At 39.9% G+C, this 19090-nt stretch overlaps 1 protein-coding gene across 6 annotated transcripts in view; it reads left to right on the top strand.

The window, feature by feature from the left end:
* Positions 1-19090, top strand: part of FBN1 (fibrillin 1) — a 148613-nt gene that overhangs the window by 94609 nt on the left and 34914 nt on the right. For all 6 annotated transcript variants that reach the window (XR_005566766.1, XR_003542735.2, XM_039390052.1 and 3 more), the window contains exons 24-34: positions 208-333; positions 1140-1364; positions 2596-2721; positions 2814-2942; positions 3428-3553; positions 3686-3811; positions 4528-4650; positions 8186-8311; positions 9102-9227; positions 17290-17412; positions 17996-18118. Coding sequence is in view for 4 of the 6 variants with exons in the window: in XM_039390052.1 (XP_039245986.1) it covers positions 208-333; positions 1140-1364; positions 2596-2721; positions 2814-2942; positions 3428-3553; positions 3686-3811; positions 4528-4650; positions 8186-8311; positions 9102-9227; positions 17290-17412; positions 17996-18118 (1479 nt within the window). In the remaining 2 variants the exon portion in view is untranslated. The remainder of the gene's footprint in view (positions 1-207; positions 334-1139; positions 1365-2595; positions 2722-2813; positions 2943-3427; positions 3554-3685; positions 3812-4527; positions 4651-8185; positions 8312-9101; positions 9228-17289; positions 17413-17995; positions 18119-19090) is intronic.

The raw sequence follows: 19090 nt of genomic DNA on the forward strand, positions 1-19090 counted from the left end.
TATTTCTGATTGTCAGCAGTTTTCTGTAATTAATTGGTTCTGGCTGACTTACGTAGGAAATCGTAAATTTTTGAATTTTGTCAGACCATATAAGCTACTTTGGTTTTGTATTTTATCCTAAAAACCATTAGAATGTCAATATTTTTTTCTAATCTGTTCATGTTTAGCATGCTAGTGATTACACTTACTTTTTCTTTTTGGAAATAGATGTAAATGAATGCGAGGTGTTTCCTGGAGTTTGTACAAATGGGCAGTGTGTCAATACCTTGGGATCGTTTGTTTGCCAGTGCCCCAATGGAATGACTTTAGATGCTTCTGGGCGGACTTGTCTTGGTAGGTATTAATTCCATGTACAGGTCTGCTAGGGAAGAGCAAATCTGTGTGGTGAGTGATGATTGCACTGCGTGTTTTCTTACAAGTAAAGAAAATTATCTTTCCCCATTTTTCAAATGGAATTAGTCAGGGACATGAACTTAGTTCAACTGGGATAGGAACAGATACCAAGGGTAATAGCTAAAGCCCATCACCATCTGCTAGCTGGTGAACAGCATTGATTTAGTTCCAGATTGTTCATCTGACAAATCCCTACAGATTATCTGTGCTCTTAGCACTCTTCATCTGCAGCTCCACTGAAACCAAGGCTGGAAGAGTGAGGGACACACCACTGTGGGCTGGGACTTGGGTGTGTGAGGAGGAATGTGATGTTCCTCACCACACTGTACACCTTAATGGAGGATGCACCAGAATATCCAAGTTTTGTGTGCTGTCCACCCAAAGCACACTTATCCATTTATGACAGTAAATGCCCAAGATTTCTCTCTGAACAAGGCATAGCTTGTAGTAATTAGAAGGCCTTATATAAGTATGGTAAGCTGGAATGTTTAAAATCCTTTTCTAGTTTACTTCAAGTATTGAGCACCATCTTTCAGATTGGTGCTTTAAACATACTTCAACTCTTAATTTCTGAATTTAGCATTAATATTTTGCTACCAGGAATTCTGCAGTGAGCTTGGTACACTCCTCTGCATCCACAAAAACATGGAGCAAACTGTCCTGTGAAGAGATTCTGGAAAAATATTCCTCTGCAGTGAACTAAATTTTCTCTTTCTTTCTCAACATGTTGTTCAATTGCCCAACAGACATTCGCTTGGAGAGCTGCTACCTGCAGCACGAGGACGAGCAGTGCAGTGCCCAGATCCCAGGCCGGCACCGGATGGATGCCTGCTGCTGCTCCGTGGGGGCAGCCTGGGGCTACGAGTGTGAGGAGTGTCCTCTGAAGGGATCTCCTGAGTTTGAAGCTCTTTGTCCAAGGGGCCCTGGGTTCTCCACGAAGATAGAGATAAGTGGGAAACCTTTCTCCAAAGGTACGTGTTCTGTTTGCAGTTAATTGCCAGCAAACCCTGCTGGCTTTCCCTTTTACTGTTCCCTCAGACAACTGCTCTGGGTTTGAAAATTTCAGTGGTAGTCAGGTACTTCATTCACCTTAAGGCACATTTGAAAATGCAGTTAGATTTCATGGAAATTAAGGCCAGAATAAACCGCAAGAGAATTTAATACTATTTAATACCAGTAATTTAATGCAGAATATAATACTGCAACCTCAAAACACAGAATTTGTGTCTCTACTAGAGAGGTTAAATTGTGCCTGATTTTGCCTCCTGGCACCTTGTAGTACAAGAACTGGAACAAACTGAGCAGTCAGCTTTGGATGTATTGAAAGAGCAATCCTTACCTATGAAGGGTGCAATAACTTTCATTCTACTGTGAAGCAAGCAAGGAATGGTGAATAATTTGGGGAATTTCTTATGAAACTACTTGGAGAAGTGGAGGAAATAGTTACCAGCTATTTGAGAATTCCAGCTCAAATCAGGAGAACTTGATTTACTGTAAACCAAGTCATGACAACAAGTTATGACTCTTGTTGGTAAACTTCCAGCATTACATGGGAATCACATAGTGACACCCTTGTATCCTGTGCTGAAAGTGTCTTTCCAGGGTTACCACAGGGGTTAAGCTGGACAATGTCAGAACCACAAACGGATGTGAACATGTTTATAAAGAAAGCCAGTTACCCAAAAACTAAACATTATGAAGTCTGAAAAGAGGGAAAAATATATATCAATGACAATTGCTGTTGTTAGTTTCAGCCTTGGTTTTATAAACAGTTACTGAGCCATTAATTATCCATAAAGAAAAGTGACATGTGCTTTTATTTAGGCTCATTATGTTTTCCGTGACTCATGGAAGTCACATTTTTTTTCTCAGAAATCACAAGACAGAGTAGTTCTTTGGAAACTTCCTTTACCTTAATCCTCTGTCCACTGAAATCTCACTTAACTGCAGATCAGATCCTGCAGACAAAGAGGAGACTAATACCATTTTATGGCAGCAAGTGTTCTTGGCAATTCCAGTGTGGAGTGTCTACACTGTTGGCTGGGGTGAAGTTGGTATCAGTTTATGTAGTGTGGTCTAATTTTCCCAAAAGGAGGGGTCACTGTCATGAGAAAGGATGAGCTCTGATGGCAGCATTGCTCTTTTGTGCACTGTTTTTGTATGAAGTGATAACATCATACGTCCATACTATTTCATTTTCAGACATCAATGAATGTAAAATGTTCCCCAGCCTTTGTACCCATGGAAAATGCAGAAATACCATTGGCAGTTTTAAGTGTAGATGTGACAGTGGATTTGCCCTGGATTCTGAAGAGAGGAACTGCACAGGTAAACTGCATGGGTACCTCTCTCATAACTTTGAATTGAGAAGGAAAAACTGAACTCCTTTGAAAATCCTGTGAATGTGTTTTGTGTTGCAGATATCGATGAGTGCCGCATCTCTCCTGATCTTTGTGGCCAAGGCATCTGCGTCAATACTCCTGGAGACTTTGAGTGTGAATGTTTTGAAGGCTATGAAAGTGGATTTATGATGATGAAAAACTGCATGGGTATGTTTCTTATAGACCTTAGATGTGCAATAGTATGCTATGTACTGGTATCTATGCATGGTTTATTTTGGGGGTTTTTTTTAAGGTTTGATTATGCCTGGATTTAAGTTTCTCTTATTTTGTGAGTCTTATTAAAGCTAACTTTAAATGTGAATTTGCTACTTTGGCAAGTTGCCAAAGCATATGTAAGCAAGGGACAGGATTTTAGGATGCTTAATTTATTCCTATAGTCCATTTTGCTAAGTGGGACACCACCCTGATCTTTGCAGTTAGAGTAGATTAAAATTTAGAAGAATCCTTTTTGAATTCATTTTATTTTATTTTTTTCAACTGCACTGTGGGGTAAGGGGTGACTGACTATAGGAAAGGCTTCCGAGTCGATCAAGGCAGATGATGCTGTGATGGGTCCCAAGCTGTGGTGAGGGATGGGCTGATGCTGTGGCAGTGCTGGCCCTGCAGTGATGCACCTCTCCTTCTCCCCACAGACATCGACGAGTGCCAGCGCAACCCCCTTCTCTGCCGAGGCGGCACCTGCATCAACACAGAGGGAAGTTTTCGGTGCGATTGTCCTCCAGGCCATCAGATATCACCAAATATCTCTGCATGTGTAGGTGAGATGTGCAGGCAAAATTGATATTGTGTGCAGCATTTTATACCACTCTTGTGCTGTGCATTTACAGTGTTTGCTTTAGTCCCATTTTCCTTCAGCCCTGAAAGGTGTTCCCCTTTTTCTTTTGCAACAGACATTAATGAGTGTGACCTGAGCACCAACCTGTGTCGAAATGGCCGTTGTGTCAACCTGATTGGGAAGTACCAGTGTGCTTGCAACCCTGGGTATCAGTCTACACCTGACAAGTTATACTGTATTGGTAAGGACAAAATCTACATGGGAAGATAAAACACTCAGAATTGTTCCACTTTAGTAGTTACATAAAGACCTTTAGAACTGTTATTCAAAACTTCTATTACAATCTGTCAGAATAGTATGCAAAACCCCCAAAACGTCCACATCCGTTGTTGTGGCAGTGCTACAGTTTGCTGTGTAGGAGATGATTTTCTCCAGTAAATCAATCACGATGCATAAAATTGCATACTATTTTTAATGGCCTCAGATTTCAGACTTTGATCATTAAGAGGGAATAACTTGTTAGATTAGTTCTATACTTTATTAAAAATTAAATATCATCATTCCTGACAGACCACGAAGTAGAATCACGTGGTTCAGTTACATACATACACTCCTCCGTGCCATGGAAATACGTGAAAAATTCATTGGCTTTAATTCTGCCTAGTAATTTTTTACCTTGATCCTTACAAAAACTTTATTGCTCTAATGATACTATGGTAACCCAGCAGTGGTATTTCTATATGTAGAAAGAGAATGATTTGTATGTGCAGTCAGATACCATCCCTAGTTTGCATCACATCCATCCCAGTGCCTATATTTGCAAACACTTGAATGTTCAAGTAGTGTGCAAATGCCAAGTGTAGATTCTGGTCTGATGCTGTTCTGGAAAGCTGACTCAAAGTATGTTCTTAAAGGAAAAGATATTGTGGGTTTTAACTGTAGTTTTCTCCTTTTCAGATATCGATGAGTGCAGTATAATGAATGGTGGCTGTGAGAACTTCTGTACTAACTCGGAGGGCAGCTATGAATGTAGCTGTAAACAAGGCTTTGCCCTCATGCCAGACCACAGGACATGCACTGGTAAGGGAGATTTTGGGAACTTTTCTGCTGGGAGGGTTTATTTCAATAGTTTGAAAATGGACCTTCTTTTTAAGATTAAAGGCATTGTAACAAATACATTATTAAAAAAAGAAAATACATGGAAAGTGAAGTTCTTTTTCTAAAGTAAACATCTCGAAAGTATCAGAGTTGGACAACTGCAGACTGAATTGCTTTGAAGGGAATTAATTCTTTATCACTTCAGAAAGTTGATTTTGAATTTCATAACAAAAAGCTGTAATTTTTTTCAGTAGGAGATAAATTTTCTCCCTTAAGGTATTATTTTAGATCGAAATCCAAAATAGTCGAAGACCATGAAAAAAATTATCATGAATAGAAGCTGAAATGCTGTGTATGTGTATTGTATGGTTACACTGGAAAGAGAAAAGACAGAAAAGCTAGAAAAGAAGCTGATTGCCCTGTTCTGTGGTTGTGTGGTATATGCTCTTAAGCAAGCAAGAAAATTCCTATTTTTAATTCTTTGTTTAGTCAAATGCAAGTATCCTGCATTACTTCAGAACTGACTGACTTTCAGAGAAACTGAAATGTGAATAGTATGAATCTTTTTTAGGGAACAGCTCTTTTACACTCTTAACAGGGCTGGTGAGAAAATTTTCAGAGCTCTCTTGTGGCCCGGCTTTCTCCTTTGGGAGCCTGGGAGTCATAATCCCTGGAAGTGAATTGTACTTGGTGATTTCCACATAGGTTACTGGAAAGATGAATCTACCCTACTTTTCTTTTATTTCTTGCTTCACAGCACTGGCCTGCTGAGGCATGGGAATATTTGCCAGCTGTTTGCCAATTCCATCCAAGAGTTCCTGAAGAGCATGAGAATTATAACAGGGTTAATCCCTTGGAATAGAATTGCCTTTATAGTTGAACAAATAGAGAGTTTTCTATACTGAATTAATAGAGAGAGCTCACATTTAGAATTTGTAAATATTTATAGGCCTCGCACCAGGGTCTCAATTACCCTGAGGTCACTCACTACCATTCCAGAAGATAAAAGAGCCTTTAAGCAGAGTAAAATGTAGTTTCCCCACACATTGTAGCTTGCACTGTCAGAAAGATGTCAAGTAGCCAACCTTCAGCAAGCATCAGAATTCAACTAGGAAAAGGGAAGATTTGATTGAGCCTGAAATTAATTATTTCAAAACTTAAAATATTTAGATTAGAAATAGTTTGCTTTAGCTCAAGTTTCTAGAAAAGGCAAGCTTTGGTGTATGGGGCACTTTTTCAATGGAAAAATATAACTAGTTGATCAAAATTGTGCCTCAGCCAAAATCTGAACCCAAGTGACAGGATTAGAGTGACATGAGACAGAAGGGAGGAAGGGGGAGTTGAGGTCTCTGAACCACTTTTCTCTTTTCATCTTCTTGGCTTGACTGGGGACTAAATGACCCAAGTATACACTTGGACAGTCTTAGGGGTCTCAAGTCTGCTGACTAGAAGCAGTTCTGTGCTTTAACACATCTCTGAATTCAAAATCAGAGCAGATAATTTAGAGCACCTTCCTTCATATTGAACTAAAAACTGTAATAGAAAACTACTATCTTTCCCTTCTCAAAGTTAAAACAAAATGAAGCAGTGGGGAGGGGATGGATTCTCTATGGTTTTGTCCACACAGTAACTTGACCATAAACATGGCCATAGAAGTTTGTGGTAAGATCTTATCTTAGCTGTGAGTTTTTACATATCCAGCCTTGACTCTGAAAAATAGAATTTCATTCAGTGGCCAGCCAGTAATAACTATTAGCTATTAATTTTCATAGTCTCCTCTAATAAAGACTTGAGTGCAATAGCCACACATAAAAAAGTTTGAATAGCAGAAATACCAGACACCTTTGAATGTCAAGACAAATGTAAGAAAACATCCAGTGATGTGAGGGATCGTCTTCACTTCCCTTTTAGTATCTAAAATGCTGCTGCCTTCTCTTGAAAAGATGTTTTTTATATATGTAAACATCTGGTGAATATTCAAAATCTGCATGCTGAAATTTTGCCTCTGCCCAAAGGCACCCCACTGAGTGAAAAATAAGAATAAAAATATTTGTGACATTTTCTTCTCCTCTGGTTGTACTATGTTAGATGTTTGTGCTTGGTGCAAGATATAGCAGAACTGTGACCTGCGTATGTGAAACACCTATTTTACATTTTCAGTTTTCTCTCTGTGTGAACATGTCTTTTATCTTTAACATCACACGAAGCTGGAAGCCATCACAGAATATGTTTCTTGATAATTGAGCTGGTAAGAATGCTATGCAGTTCAGTAGTAGGTCAGGTTTGAATTGGTGAGGTTATGCATAAATAATCAGCTCAATTAGGAGAAACAACAGGTTCTTTGTCAGCTGATTTTCCCCCAACTGTGAAATCAGTACAGTGACAGGTTAGTAAATAAAGTTCTTTATTTCTGTCATCATTATGCCCATTTCTAGAGCTTAATTTTGCATGTTAATTCAAATTCCATTCCAAATTAACATTTTCAGGCTAATGTCCATGCCAGTATTATTCGCTTGTTAAGATAAACAGGGACTGGTCAACCTCCTTCCTTGCAGAAGTAGTGTGTCCACACAAGCACTGACTGCTAGAAATACAGCAGAATAATGAACATAATATTTTAAATTAAAGTGAGTTCATTTTCTGCAGCTGCATAATTACTGCAATCCACAATAGACTGCTCTGATAATGAGTTACACCCTTTCTCTTGGAGAGGATTCCTGAATCTTGTCCTTTTTGTGCTGATTTTTTTCCCATGGTATCACTAGGCAGAGTTTCTGATTTTTGCTCTTTCTAGTCTATGTTGGTGCTGACACAGGGAGATTCTAGAGATTTTTACAAGGAGCACTAACATAACCCCAGGGGCTCTGAAAGATTCCAGAACTTAGCATGGCTGCATTAATATAATAAAGTATCTGCTTCTGCCGCTTGGCCCCAAGCAATGATGGCCAATTTCATGAACTGAGAAAACAGCTTACATCCTAGAGGCCTGACCAGTCAGATGAGATGCTAAAAAAGACCATAAAAATCTCATTGTACTAATGTATGTACTGTAATTATTCCCATCTTGAGTTCAACTCTGTGTTTCCAGTTTGTCACCACTCTTGAGACCTGTAGGGATATTTTGCATGTATGATAGCTTTTTAAAGCTCTGTAAAGTTTGATATTTTTTGTCACTGAATTTGACTTCAGAGCTTCCATTGACTTCAATGATGGATTATACCCAAGAATCCCCAGTTATATGTAGCCAATGTGGTGTGACAAAGGTTCTGTTGGGGTTCTTTTCTCTGAAAGAAAAGTTGATTCCTGTTGCCACTGGAGCCAGAGAGGAATGTTTTGCCACTGACTTTAGCTGAAGATGAAGAGCTTACTCACGGGGACAATTTTGCAACGTACCACTCAGTTATTGCGAGGATTCCATCTTCATATGCAGCAGAGTGTTAAAATGCTTACTTTGCCATGATGATGGTTAATTGCTTTCTGTAAAGGTAACATATTTTAATCTGATTTTCCCATGTAGATATTGATGAGTGTGAAGACAATCCTAACATCTGTGATGGAGGCCAGTGTACAAACATCCCAGGAGAGTACAGGTGTCTTTGCTATGATGGGTTCATGGCATCTGAAGACATGAAGACTTGCATAGGTAAGTGAAAGTAAATACGTTCCAATTTGCATCAAATGTGGAAAACGTATTTATTAAGGCACTCTTTCTAAATCATCATCTAAATAGACAAAGATAATTAAAGAGTATTGCTCTTATCTCCTAATTTTGACCACCTGACCTTTGGACCTGAGCACCTGGCTCTTGCACAAGTGCAGATGTAATCTCTGCAGATTGGGATGCAGAGATGATGTTCTGTGAGGTTTTTATGCAGCTCAGATAAAAAAGTGCTTGCAGAAAGGAAGCGCTGGTGAATGATGCCGAGGAAAATTTCTAGCAAGAAAACCACCAGTGCTGTTTTGAACTTGTCTCTAAGACAAAACTGTGTGCAAGTCTTGTACCTTGGAAGAAAAAAGTCATGAAACAGTATGTCTCCGAAACCACACACATTTGAATTAAAAATCTCGAGCGTATTTGGGGAGAAACGTCTGACAAAACTAGACAATGTATGTGTGCATGTATAAATGTATATACACACACACACGTACCTAGAAATTATCAATAGTCATAGCCATTCTTTGAATAATGTACTGAATCTTAGTGTCTATTTTTAAGAAAAGTTGGAATTAAAGGTATGTTAATACAGATATGGTAATTTAGCATTGTTACCCCAGATCTCAAAAGGTACACTAGGTAAGGAATAACTAACCTGGGCAGTTTTTTCTTTGCATGTATAGACCCACTTTTTGTATCAAAACTCATAACTCAAGAGATTCTGCCAAATACTTTATAAGAATTTTATTAATAAATCTTAATTCACGGGTTTTTTTAGATGTTAATGAGTGTGATCTGCATCCAAACATCTGTCTGAGTGGAACTTGTGAGAATACAAAAGGCTCATTTATCTGTCATTGTGATATGGGATATTCAGGCAAGAAAGGCACAACTGGCTGCACAGGTATGTTTTAAAGTTTAATTTTTAATTTTTATTTAGACTTGTGAATCTGCTTTTCTGGTGTTTGGAACCTTCTCTCACTGCGCTTCTTTTCACTTACTTGTGTTCTTTTTGTACCTCTCATCCAAATTTGCTGAGCTTGTGTTCTGCTAATCTTCAGTGGTAGAGCCTGATGCTGCTTCTGCTGAAATGAGTGCCAGAATGTCCATTGGGAACGTAATTGGGCGTATCACTGTGTTGTTGTTCATCTAAGAGAACAGCAAATGCCATTACCTGTACCTTGACAAACTCCCGAGGACCTCAGTGTGTTTGGATTAGTTAGTTGTACATTATGCAAGTAAATAACAGGTATGTGTCCGAAGTGTTATTTGGCAAACACAGATGCCTTGAAATAAATGCTAAAATATATTTTCGGTTTTTGCAAAGTGGTGATGATACAGTTACAGAGCTACATTCTATCAGCAAAATCAGAATCTGCTTTATTCTGTGTATTGCCAGCAAACAGAAATGAGATTCAAATATACAGGCTCTAAGGGCATGATACTAATAATGCTGGTGTCTCAAGCCAAGGTGTTGAGAGTCTCAGACTCTGCCCAAATATGAATGCAAACATATGTTTAATATAATTTTTAATGTAAACTTAGGGTAAACATATTTCTGGCAGTGTCTTTGAGACACACTTTTATTCTTAGTCTGCCCTTATTGTACAGAGTTAATAATATGCTTCTTTAAGTGCCCCAAATACATGAAGCTGTTTTTTTACAGCTCTCATAGAAAAATCTGAGAGCTGGAGTTGTACTTTGCATATTGGACCGTGGACAAATAGTTGTGCATTCGTAACAGCTGCCTTTGACTTACATATGAACTGACCTAAATCCAAGAAATCCCTAATTGTACCCTGTAGACCAACATTTCAATGTTCTTTGTTTCTGTGCTAAATTATATGAAGATCTTCAGGACTCTAGACCTGAAAGCCCTCGCGCTGATCTGTTGCACATGGCGCAGATACCGCTCCCAGCAAGGAGCTCTCAGGGAGGAATGAGCAACCAGTAGTAGGCAAAAGACAGAGAAAGGTCATGGAGGCAGGGGAGGAATCTGAGGTATGGCTTCTGGGGAAGTGCCTGGAAACAGCCACCATTTTGGCATGATGTGATGCAAGGTAGTGGCAAATGTCCCAAGCAGTGGTTTTTTTTGTTAACAGAGAGGTCAGGAAATCCTTCCCTCCTGGTCCCAGCCAATCCCAGACCTCTGGATGGACACTGTCTGTCATGTGGGCTCTTCCCACCTCTTTGCATATCATTATCTTTCCATGCTGCTTTTGTCTACATGCTGATGTTTCAGAGAGGATGTCACTGACTAGGAAAAACAGTAGAACACTTTAATTACAACATAGAGATACTATAGAGGGGCTCAGTAACTTGAAAGAGCCCAGTGTTCTAAGATAGGAAGTTGAAGTATCAGTTATGCTGATACAACTGAGGTGGGACCATGCTCAAATCACCAAAATCTTTTGTATTTAAATAAGAAAACAGGAAGCAGAGTGGGAAGTTTCTAGTTTGGTTTCATAATGAAGAAACTGGTCCCATTGCAACTACAGCATGCAGGTTCTCATATTCTGTTTTTTAAAATGTCTGATCTGCTGCTGGAGAACATTGAATTCCCCACTTCATGTTTGCACAGTATTCGAGCAGAATTGAAGTTCCCAGGCTCAGGTACTGCAGACCATGGGAGTGTCCTTCAATACTTCTTCTGCAGGGACCTTGCCAACAGCACCTTGACCCCAGGATTCAGTTCTTGTCTTAGACAGATCAAAAACATTCCCACTTCTTTAGGAATTCCCATGGAAAAAAAAATTACAAAAACGTGTACAGCAATTTGAATGGGAGATTCTCTGTTTCATGAGAACAACTAAATAACGTCCTTTGGGTTCCATTACAGTTTTGTCTAAATATTTCAGCTCTCTTGTCATTACTGACTGTTTCCATTTTAACAAGTAAACTTGTTTTTTTTCCCCCCAATCATTTAACAGTATTCAGAATCCACCCACTGACTTACATTCCCATCCCACACAGATGTTAGTTCTCCCCTCTCCATGGTTCTCAATAAGAATGTGGACAGAACATAGTAACAAAAATACAGTTTTTAAACTATTATGCAAAATTATACATTGTAGATGCAGGTTTCCAAGATCAAGTGCTACGAATGGTTTAATTTCCATTCACAGGGCAGACTGTGATAATACTGACTCAGAGCAGTTCATTTTACAGTTTTCTAGGCAAGCAATAGAGCACAGCCACTAGAGAGAAGATTGCTGTGCTTTCTCCTCTCCTGGTTCCAGATCGCCCAGCTTTATGACAAATATCTTGTCTGCACTTTTTCTGTCAATAATGTTTATGTGTATTTGTGCAGAAATTAAATCCTGGTTTGGCACTTGAGTTTGTATTTTGTGATTCATCACCACTCTGGAGTGCTGCCTGTAAATTTGCAATATTTCGCTGTTGATGTAGAGCCTTAGATTTAGTTGCTCTGATATTTTCACAGGGAAACAAATCCTTCTCTGACTCTCTCCCATCCATCCTTGCAGTTATGGCTGTGTGTACAGCCCCCCTGTTTGCCCCTGGCGGAGTGGGGCTGGCACAAACTTAGGGCACAGTTTGTCTCTTTACAGAGCCAAGCTGAAGGATGTGAACTTGGAGGCAGAAGTTGCCCAACATGGTCATCAGATCAAAAATAAATGTGCTTTACCAGTCAGCTGGATTTCTCCACAACAGGCTCAGGGAGTTGGAAGGCTGAGATTAGGCTCTGACTCTGCAAGGGCCATGCTGGTGCCCTTTGGAGAAAGACTGGTGGAAAGTGTTCAACTTGGTGTGGGGTGTGAGCTTGAAGAGTTTGGTCTTGAACATGACCTTCTGTCATCCAGTAATGATGACATTAGTGGATACAGGAGCAGTGAGTGCACACTGCATACTTGTGTGACTGGCAATAACTTGATTCTAAGGAGGTCAGACATCTGATTCAGTGAAAGGAAAAGGTGAGCCTGTCCTTGGCCCTCAGAAATAGATCCATAGTATTTTGTGACTCCGTGTGCTCTCCTCTCCATTATTAGTGGCTTCTGGCCATTAGTAATATGTTGTGTTTCAGTCTTGATGGCACAAAAGAGCTCTGGTCTCAATGAAGCACACATCTGCCCTTATGAATCTGGGAGCTGGCTGTGTCAGGCCAAATACCAGAAGATAACAATGCTGAGATCTGCCCGCCAAGGGGGGGTATTACAGAAGGAGCACATTGGGAGTAGGCGTCTGTCCAGCAACAACACGCTGCACCCCAGCATGCTGATGATGTAAGGATGGACAGCAGGCAAGGGCTGAACCTCCCCATGTGAAACTCCAAGAGGTGCTTATTGTACAGTATGCTGAATAAAATCCAAGAGTGGTTCCAAAAGAGAAAACAATTTTACGTGTAGAAAGATCAGAATAGGGGAATTTTTCCATATATTTTTGTACTTGTATGAGCACCAAGTTGAAATTCACAGTCTTTTCCCTCTGAAAAACCTTCCCTTTTCCTACCTGATTACATGGGCAGGAACCCAGGAGGAGGAAATGCCTTGTGACTTCCACCAGACGACTGGCCCTTTGGGAATTGGAGCCAGGCTCGAAATACCAGTGAAACGTCAGGGTGATAAAATGCACAGATATGCAGAGACTGCCAAAAAATGTAAAAGTCAGAAACTACTTAAGGGATTTGCATAATTCCTGACAAACAGTACTGATTTATAGGCGGAGTCTGAATTAAATTCACATTTTGCTAAGGATCCTTATAGACCCTTGAAGCCCCATGAAACCTAACAGAAAATGGTACACAGAGTACCTAGCTATGAACCACCCAGCTATGAACATTTTCTTTAGTTGATGTTCACTCTCCTCTGTTCAAATGCAAAGAAATTACTTGGATGTTTCTAGGATGTAGGTGAGAATGCAGTGACTTATCCTCGTACTTCTGTCTGGCTAACTTTAATGATCCACTTCAGACTGTGAAGGGATGTGCTGTGCAGATACTGGCTGTTGATTTCTTTTAACTTTGCTTGCCACATTTGCAAGCGTAGTGCCAACATGGCAGGTATATTTGACGTGTATTTTTGCTGCATATCAACAGCCCTGAAAATTTGTGCCACCGTGGTTGATGGGAGAGGTGCTTCATTAATTGCCAAAGACTTGAGAGAAAAAAATATTTGTCCAAAGAAGAGAACTGAAGGAGCCAACAGAGTAGGGTGACTGACAGGTTTTTTTCCCCAGAGTGCTTGGGATTGTTATGATGTCAGACCTGCATATTATTTATCATGCGTATTCTCATCTGTTGTAGGCAGACAACTCCCTTAGTATTAATGGGAGTTGTGCAATTGCAAAGCTGAGAACATGTGTGCAGCAGGACTGGGGCACAGTGGGACTGGCTGAGGATGCAGCGTCAGTCTTGGATTGGAATGTCTTTATTTTCCTTGGCTTGTCACGGACTCATACTGGAGGCAGAAGGAGAAGGTTGATATAAATCAGTGACTAAATCCTTTACTCTTCAGTGAAAATCCCCATGAAGTCAGTGGGAATAGGCCATCATTGTGTGAAACCCTGACTTGAGTAGTGTCCTCCTGGGTGCTCTTTGGGTCATGATACCTTTACTCAGACCGAGTAACGCCTTTGTCTTCAAACAATCAAATGAAAATAGTTGGAGTATTTGAAGAGTGTAGTACTGTTTGTGCTGCCATGCAGACAGAACAGGCTGGACTCATGCTCTTATTAAAGATATTTATATTGAGTTAATTTTTCCCCAGTAGAGCTCAAGTTCTCCTTTCTGTTTCATTCTATGAAGCCATAATTCAGTACTTATGGCAGCATAAATCCATATTAAGCTCCACTATAACCAGGCATAAATTCCATTGATTTCACTGCCCTGTTTACACAGTACTGTGTTTGGTCTGAGATCTCTTTTGCCTTGGAAATAATTGCAATGCAATAAATGTAGGCTTACAACTCAGCTGTGCAATGAAAGGAGAGAATAGGGATTATAGCAAAACAACATCTGAGTTAAATGCAGGTAGCTTTGAAAAGAAGTAAAATCTGGGATGAAGCCAGTGATGGTATTTTATATGCCTCAATCAGCTTTCATTTAAGTATCTGAAAACCTTTCCATGCATCATGGAAATAAGCCCTACAATGTCCCAATAAAGGTAGATCGTATTAGAAAATACATTTTGCATTCCACATTTGATCTTTACCCAGACAAAACACATTGAAATCTATTGAAAACTTTTCCTGGAAAAAAGCTGAGAAGGATTTCAGGATTTTATTCAAAGCAAGTGGAATGGCATTTCAGTGGCTGATCTCTGAGAAAGTTGATCCCATTATAAATACTTGGATATAGATATGTACTTGCAACTTTCATCCCACAAAAGATTCCAAGCTTTTTAGTGTGTGTCAAACAGCTGATGGGGGAACGAGTGTCCACTGTGAGGGCACCAGTGTCATGGTGCTGCTGTCCCACTGGGAGGAGTTAATGGGGGCTCTCTGGTGCAAAGTGTCAGCTGGTCAGTGCAGGGTGGGATGAAGTTCACAGTCACTTTACAGAGAGTGGAAAACTTGGCTTAGTTTGTCTTAAATTTGAGTCTGAGCATGACTTCATTGCGGTGTAGCTGTTGCATGCAAGTTTCTGTTTGTGTTTGCTGGTGGTTTAAAAAAATTCTTGGCAGAAACCTCTCTACTGATGATAATTTTTTGTGGTGTTTTGTTGTGCTCTGCAGGGTATAAGGAAACTTGTGATTGTATGTTTCAAAGCATCAAATAATCAAATGCAGTGCAGGCTTAATGTTAGCAGTGGTTTAACAGTTTGGGGTTTAAAATCATGTAAAGGTTAAACTATAGAGTGTTTGCCTCAGCTTTCTTGTGTCAGTGTATACTGTAGCTGACCTCTCTAAATTCCTTCTCCTCTTTCCCTTCAGACCAAGCCAATATGGGTTGGGTTTTTTTCTGACCACCCTTAAGATTTTTGACAGACACTAGTTTCCTGTTTAGTGTGATGTTATCTTCATATGAGTTTCTGCACATGCTAAAGGCAAATCTACTCTGACCCTTTTTTTGAGGTTACATATGAAAGGCAAATCTGCTCTGACCCTTTTTTTAAGGTTTAAGAAAGTAAGTATCCATTTGCATGTTTTCAGGCTTGTTGGTGCAGTCAACATTCATTAATGGTAGATTCCAGCTGCCACATTTAGATCTCTATCTAGACATCAGCATTCAGATTATGGGAACGTTCATGTCTGGAGTTTTGGTTCAAAGCAATGCCTCACTTAGAAAGAGACTCAGAAAAGTAAGATTAGATGAAATTCCACTTATGCAGACTTTAAACAAACTCCAAAAAAACAAAAGCTAACCAACCAATAGCAAAAAACAAACAAATAAACCAACCACTAAAAAAAGGCCCAGAATCCCAACAACAAAAAACCCCAAGCAAACCCAAAACCCACCAAACAAAAAAAACTCCAAACCAACAGTGGGTTTGGGTATTATCTGGCCTTCTGGGTATTTAATTTTAGGATGATGGACGGATATTGTCTGCTTCTCGAAGTCATGTGTTGCCTTTGTGAAAAGGCAAAATATGTGTACAGAGCATAGAGAAAGGACACAGCCTTTTGTCTAGACAAGTGTGGGCAGAAAAACCTAAGAAAGAGTTACAAAGGAAATGATTAAAATCATACCTGGACAGTTTTTCCAATAGTTCCACAATCATGCCCTCTTTAAAGAGCTAATTTTTATTAGGCAAGATGATAGGGAGACTAAAATCTCGGATTTTGGGGCTGAGAACCCCAAAGGTTGTTACATGTTTGATGGCTGATGCCTTTCTTAATCATCTTCTTAAGAGGAGTCAGAGCTGGGGGTTTGTCTGTGGAATCATGCAGTGTTTGTGAGCTTGTTTTCCCTTTCCATGAGCTCATCGTACAGAATGAGATGATTTGGCTTACTGCAACATCAAAGGCACCTGGGAGGGCTAAAATATTGATATAAATTTTAAGTGGTTTAATATGAACTCTAGATAATTTACATCCTGCGTGGAAGTAAAGCACAATTAGAGAGAGCTCAGTTACAGAAAACACCATAAAATCCATAGTTCACATGTGGAAGAAAATTCCTGCCAGTTTTGTTGTAGTTACCAGTAATAATTTCTGAAAACTTTGCCTTTGAGTTTATACATTCTCCAAGTACCTACGTGGGACATTAATAATGTTTTGTGAGAAGGAAGAATGGAGTTCAGTTTGGGTTTTGCAGTCTATACATCGTGATATTGCCAGAGAATGACCAAGAATGAAAATAAGGTGAAAATAGCAAGTACTGAAATAGAACGTGCTGGCATGAACGTGTGTGTTGAAGACTGGATGACTTGGTGTCTTCAAGGATGCTGACTTTTTTCCACTGTTTTCTGAGGTTTCCTGAGTTCCTAGTAAACACAGCCCATCCTCCACCTTCCACACAGAGTCTGGCAAAGCTTCATGAGGTTCCTGGGCTTATCCTAGGAGGAGTTTGTGAGTGGTGCCTAGCTGGTGTTCATCAGCATCCATGCAGATACAATGGGTACTTCTGGGAGTGCTGCATTCCAGGAGACACTGGGCATTAGAGTTGCCTCTGAGACTTTTTAGCAAACCATGCAATGTAGAGCCACCAATGTAGTCCCTCTCTGCAGGCTTCAGGATGGACAGATTGAAAAAACTGTCTTCTGAGTTACTGTTTTCCTCCTCGAGTGTAGCAGTTACCAGGCTTTGAAGTGAATTGCAGAAGTACTGCTTTACATGCCTATGAGAAGAATAGGTAGTGGGGCAGCATGTCTGAAATATGCCACATGCTTCTTTACTTTTCTTTCTTGTGATTTTATTTCTCTTCTGCTTCATTTCTAAAAGTCATGTTGTAATGAAATACAGGCTTGCTTTCATGTTCACTTTGACTTTCTTGAGAAATTCCAGTGTCAGTTATCTGGATATGAGAAAGTGTGATCCATGAGCCTCTCAAACATCTCTGTGTTTTTCCAGATATCAATGAGTGTGAAATTGGAGCCCATAACTGTGACAGACACGCCATATGTACAAACACAGCAGGAAGTTTCAAATGTAGCTGCAGCCCTGGCTGGATTGGAAATGGTATCAAGTGCACAGGTGAGGGTCATATGCATTTGTATTTATTTATAAGGCTGGGCCACAGTGGGGTTCTAGCAATTCTGAAAAAAACCCATACCACATCTATAAATTGTGAAGAAAAGTGATTATCAAACTTGTTAGGTCGATCTGACATGATCTATTAGAAGACAAATTCTCTGCCATGGTAACTGTGAAATCAGCATTATCTCATATTTGGCTTGTGAAATGGTGAGAACACAGCAAATTCTGTGATTCTGTGACCATGGAGAGAGACACTGTGTGCTTGAGGGCAACTGATGGCAGGCAGTGAGAAGTCTCCTGGTGCTCCCTGTAAAAACAAGGTACAGGTCTTAGTATTGAGTGCCCTGCAGCTTCCTCATTCACAGTTACCTTGTCAGACTTTTTGACGTGCTACAAATAAACTGTTCCCCTCTTCTTCAGTCAGATGACCTCACATATTTATGGGTTTTATTATGGAAGATGATTTAAAGTAGAGCTTCTGTGTGCCATACGCTATTTAAAATTTCTATTCATGGTATGTTTTTTTAACTAATGTTGTTTTTTTCTTTTCTTTTTTTTCCTTTTTTTTATTATTTTAAAGATCTGGATGAGTGCTCCAATGGAACCCACATGTGCAGCCCACATGCTGACTGCAAGAATACAATGGGCTCTTACCGCTGCCTCTGTAAAGAAGGTTATACTGGGGATGGCTTCACTTGTACAGGTGAGCTTTCCTAGGAAAGCATCAGATGACCTCCAGTGGTCCCTTGCAGCCTAAGTTAGTCTGTGATCCAATACACAAAAATAGCTTTTAAACATTTGGAATTATGCGCTAATATGTCATCGTCCACTGTCTTCTCCTTCACCTAGGTTGCCATAACTTGAAAGCAATACTGTATAGTAAACCTAGTCTAAATCAATCACTTTTTTTCACTTGATAAAATGCAATTTTTCATTGAGCTTTCCTTGTTAGTTGGCGTGAGTGGCAAAATTATTAAAACAATGCTTGATCATATAATTTGGCTAGTTAGTAAACCAGTCCATTGGCCCCTCACCTTAATACTTCAATAATAGGGCACATGCATTAAAATTGCTTCATAAAATTGCCTAAAAATATCTGTTCTTTCCAGAAGTGAGTGTGTGCTGTCTGTCTTCTTTACTGCATCATCCTGAGAGATGGTGTCAAGGATGCAGTGCTGGCATGTAGAATGAGCAAAGTAGCTGCTTCAGAAACCTCATTTTATAAACTGTAAATGTAATTATTAGTCTTTGCTAGAGAGATGTTTCCCACCCACACTTCAGTCTTCTGCTTTGAAGAGCAGATTAGCTCATGTATGCTTAGTCATGAGGAGCTATTGCACTCGGGCTGTCAGTGTTGCTCTGTGCAGGGTGACGCTGTTTGGAGCAGAGCCATGCAGCGGGCAGCTGCTGGGCCAGGTTTTCAGCTGGTGCAAATCAGCAGCACTCTATCAACTACAGCAGGTTTTTATGGCACCTGAGAATCTGGTTCATCAGGTTTAAGGCTGAATTAGATCAGTCCAAATTATAAGTGAACCCTGGGATTCTGTTTAGTTCTCTCCATATAATTTAATGTTGAATCTGACTCAGCTTCCTCAGTGGCCTTCCTAACCCGGTGCTCTTTGTTCATTTCCCGCGTGATGATTTCCAGGAGTCCATAAACTACATCCTTCAGCTG

This window comes from Pipra filicauda, unplaced genomic scaffold (assembly GCF_003945595.2).
Source record: "Pipra filicauda isolate LSUMZ 115617 unplaced genomic scaffold, ASM394559v2 scaffold7_size6619720_pilon, whole genome shotgun sequence".
Taxonomy (NCBI): domain Eukaryota; kingdom Metazoa; phylum Chordata; class Aves; order Passeriformes; family Pipridae; genus Pipra; species Pipra filicauda.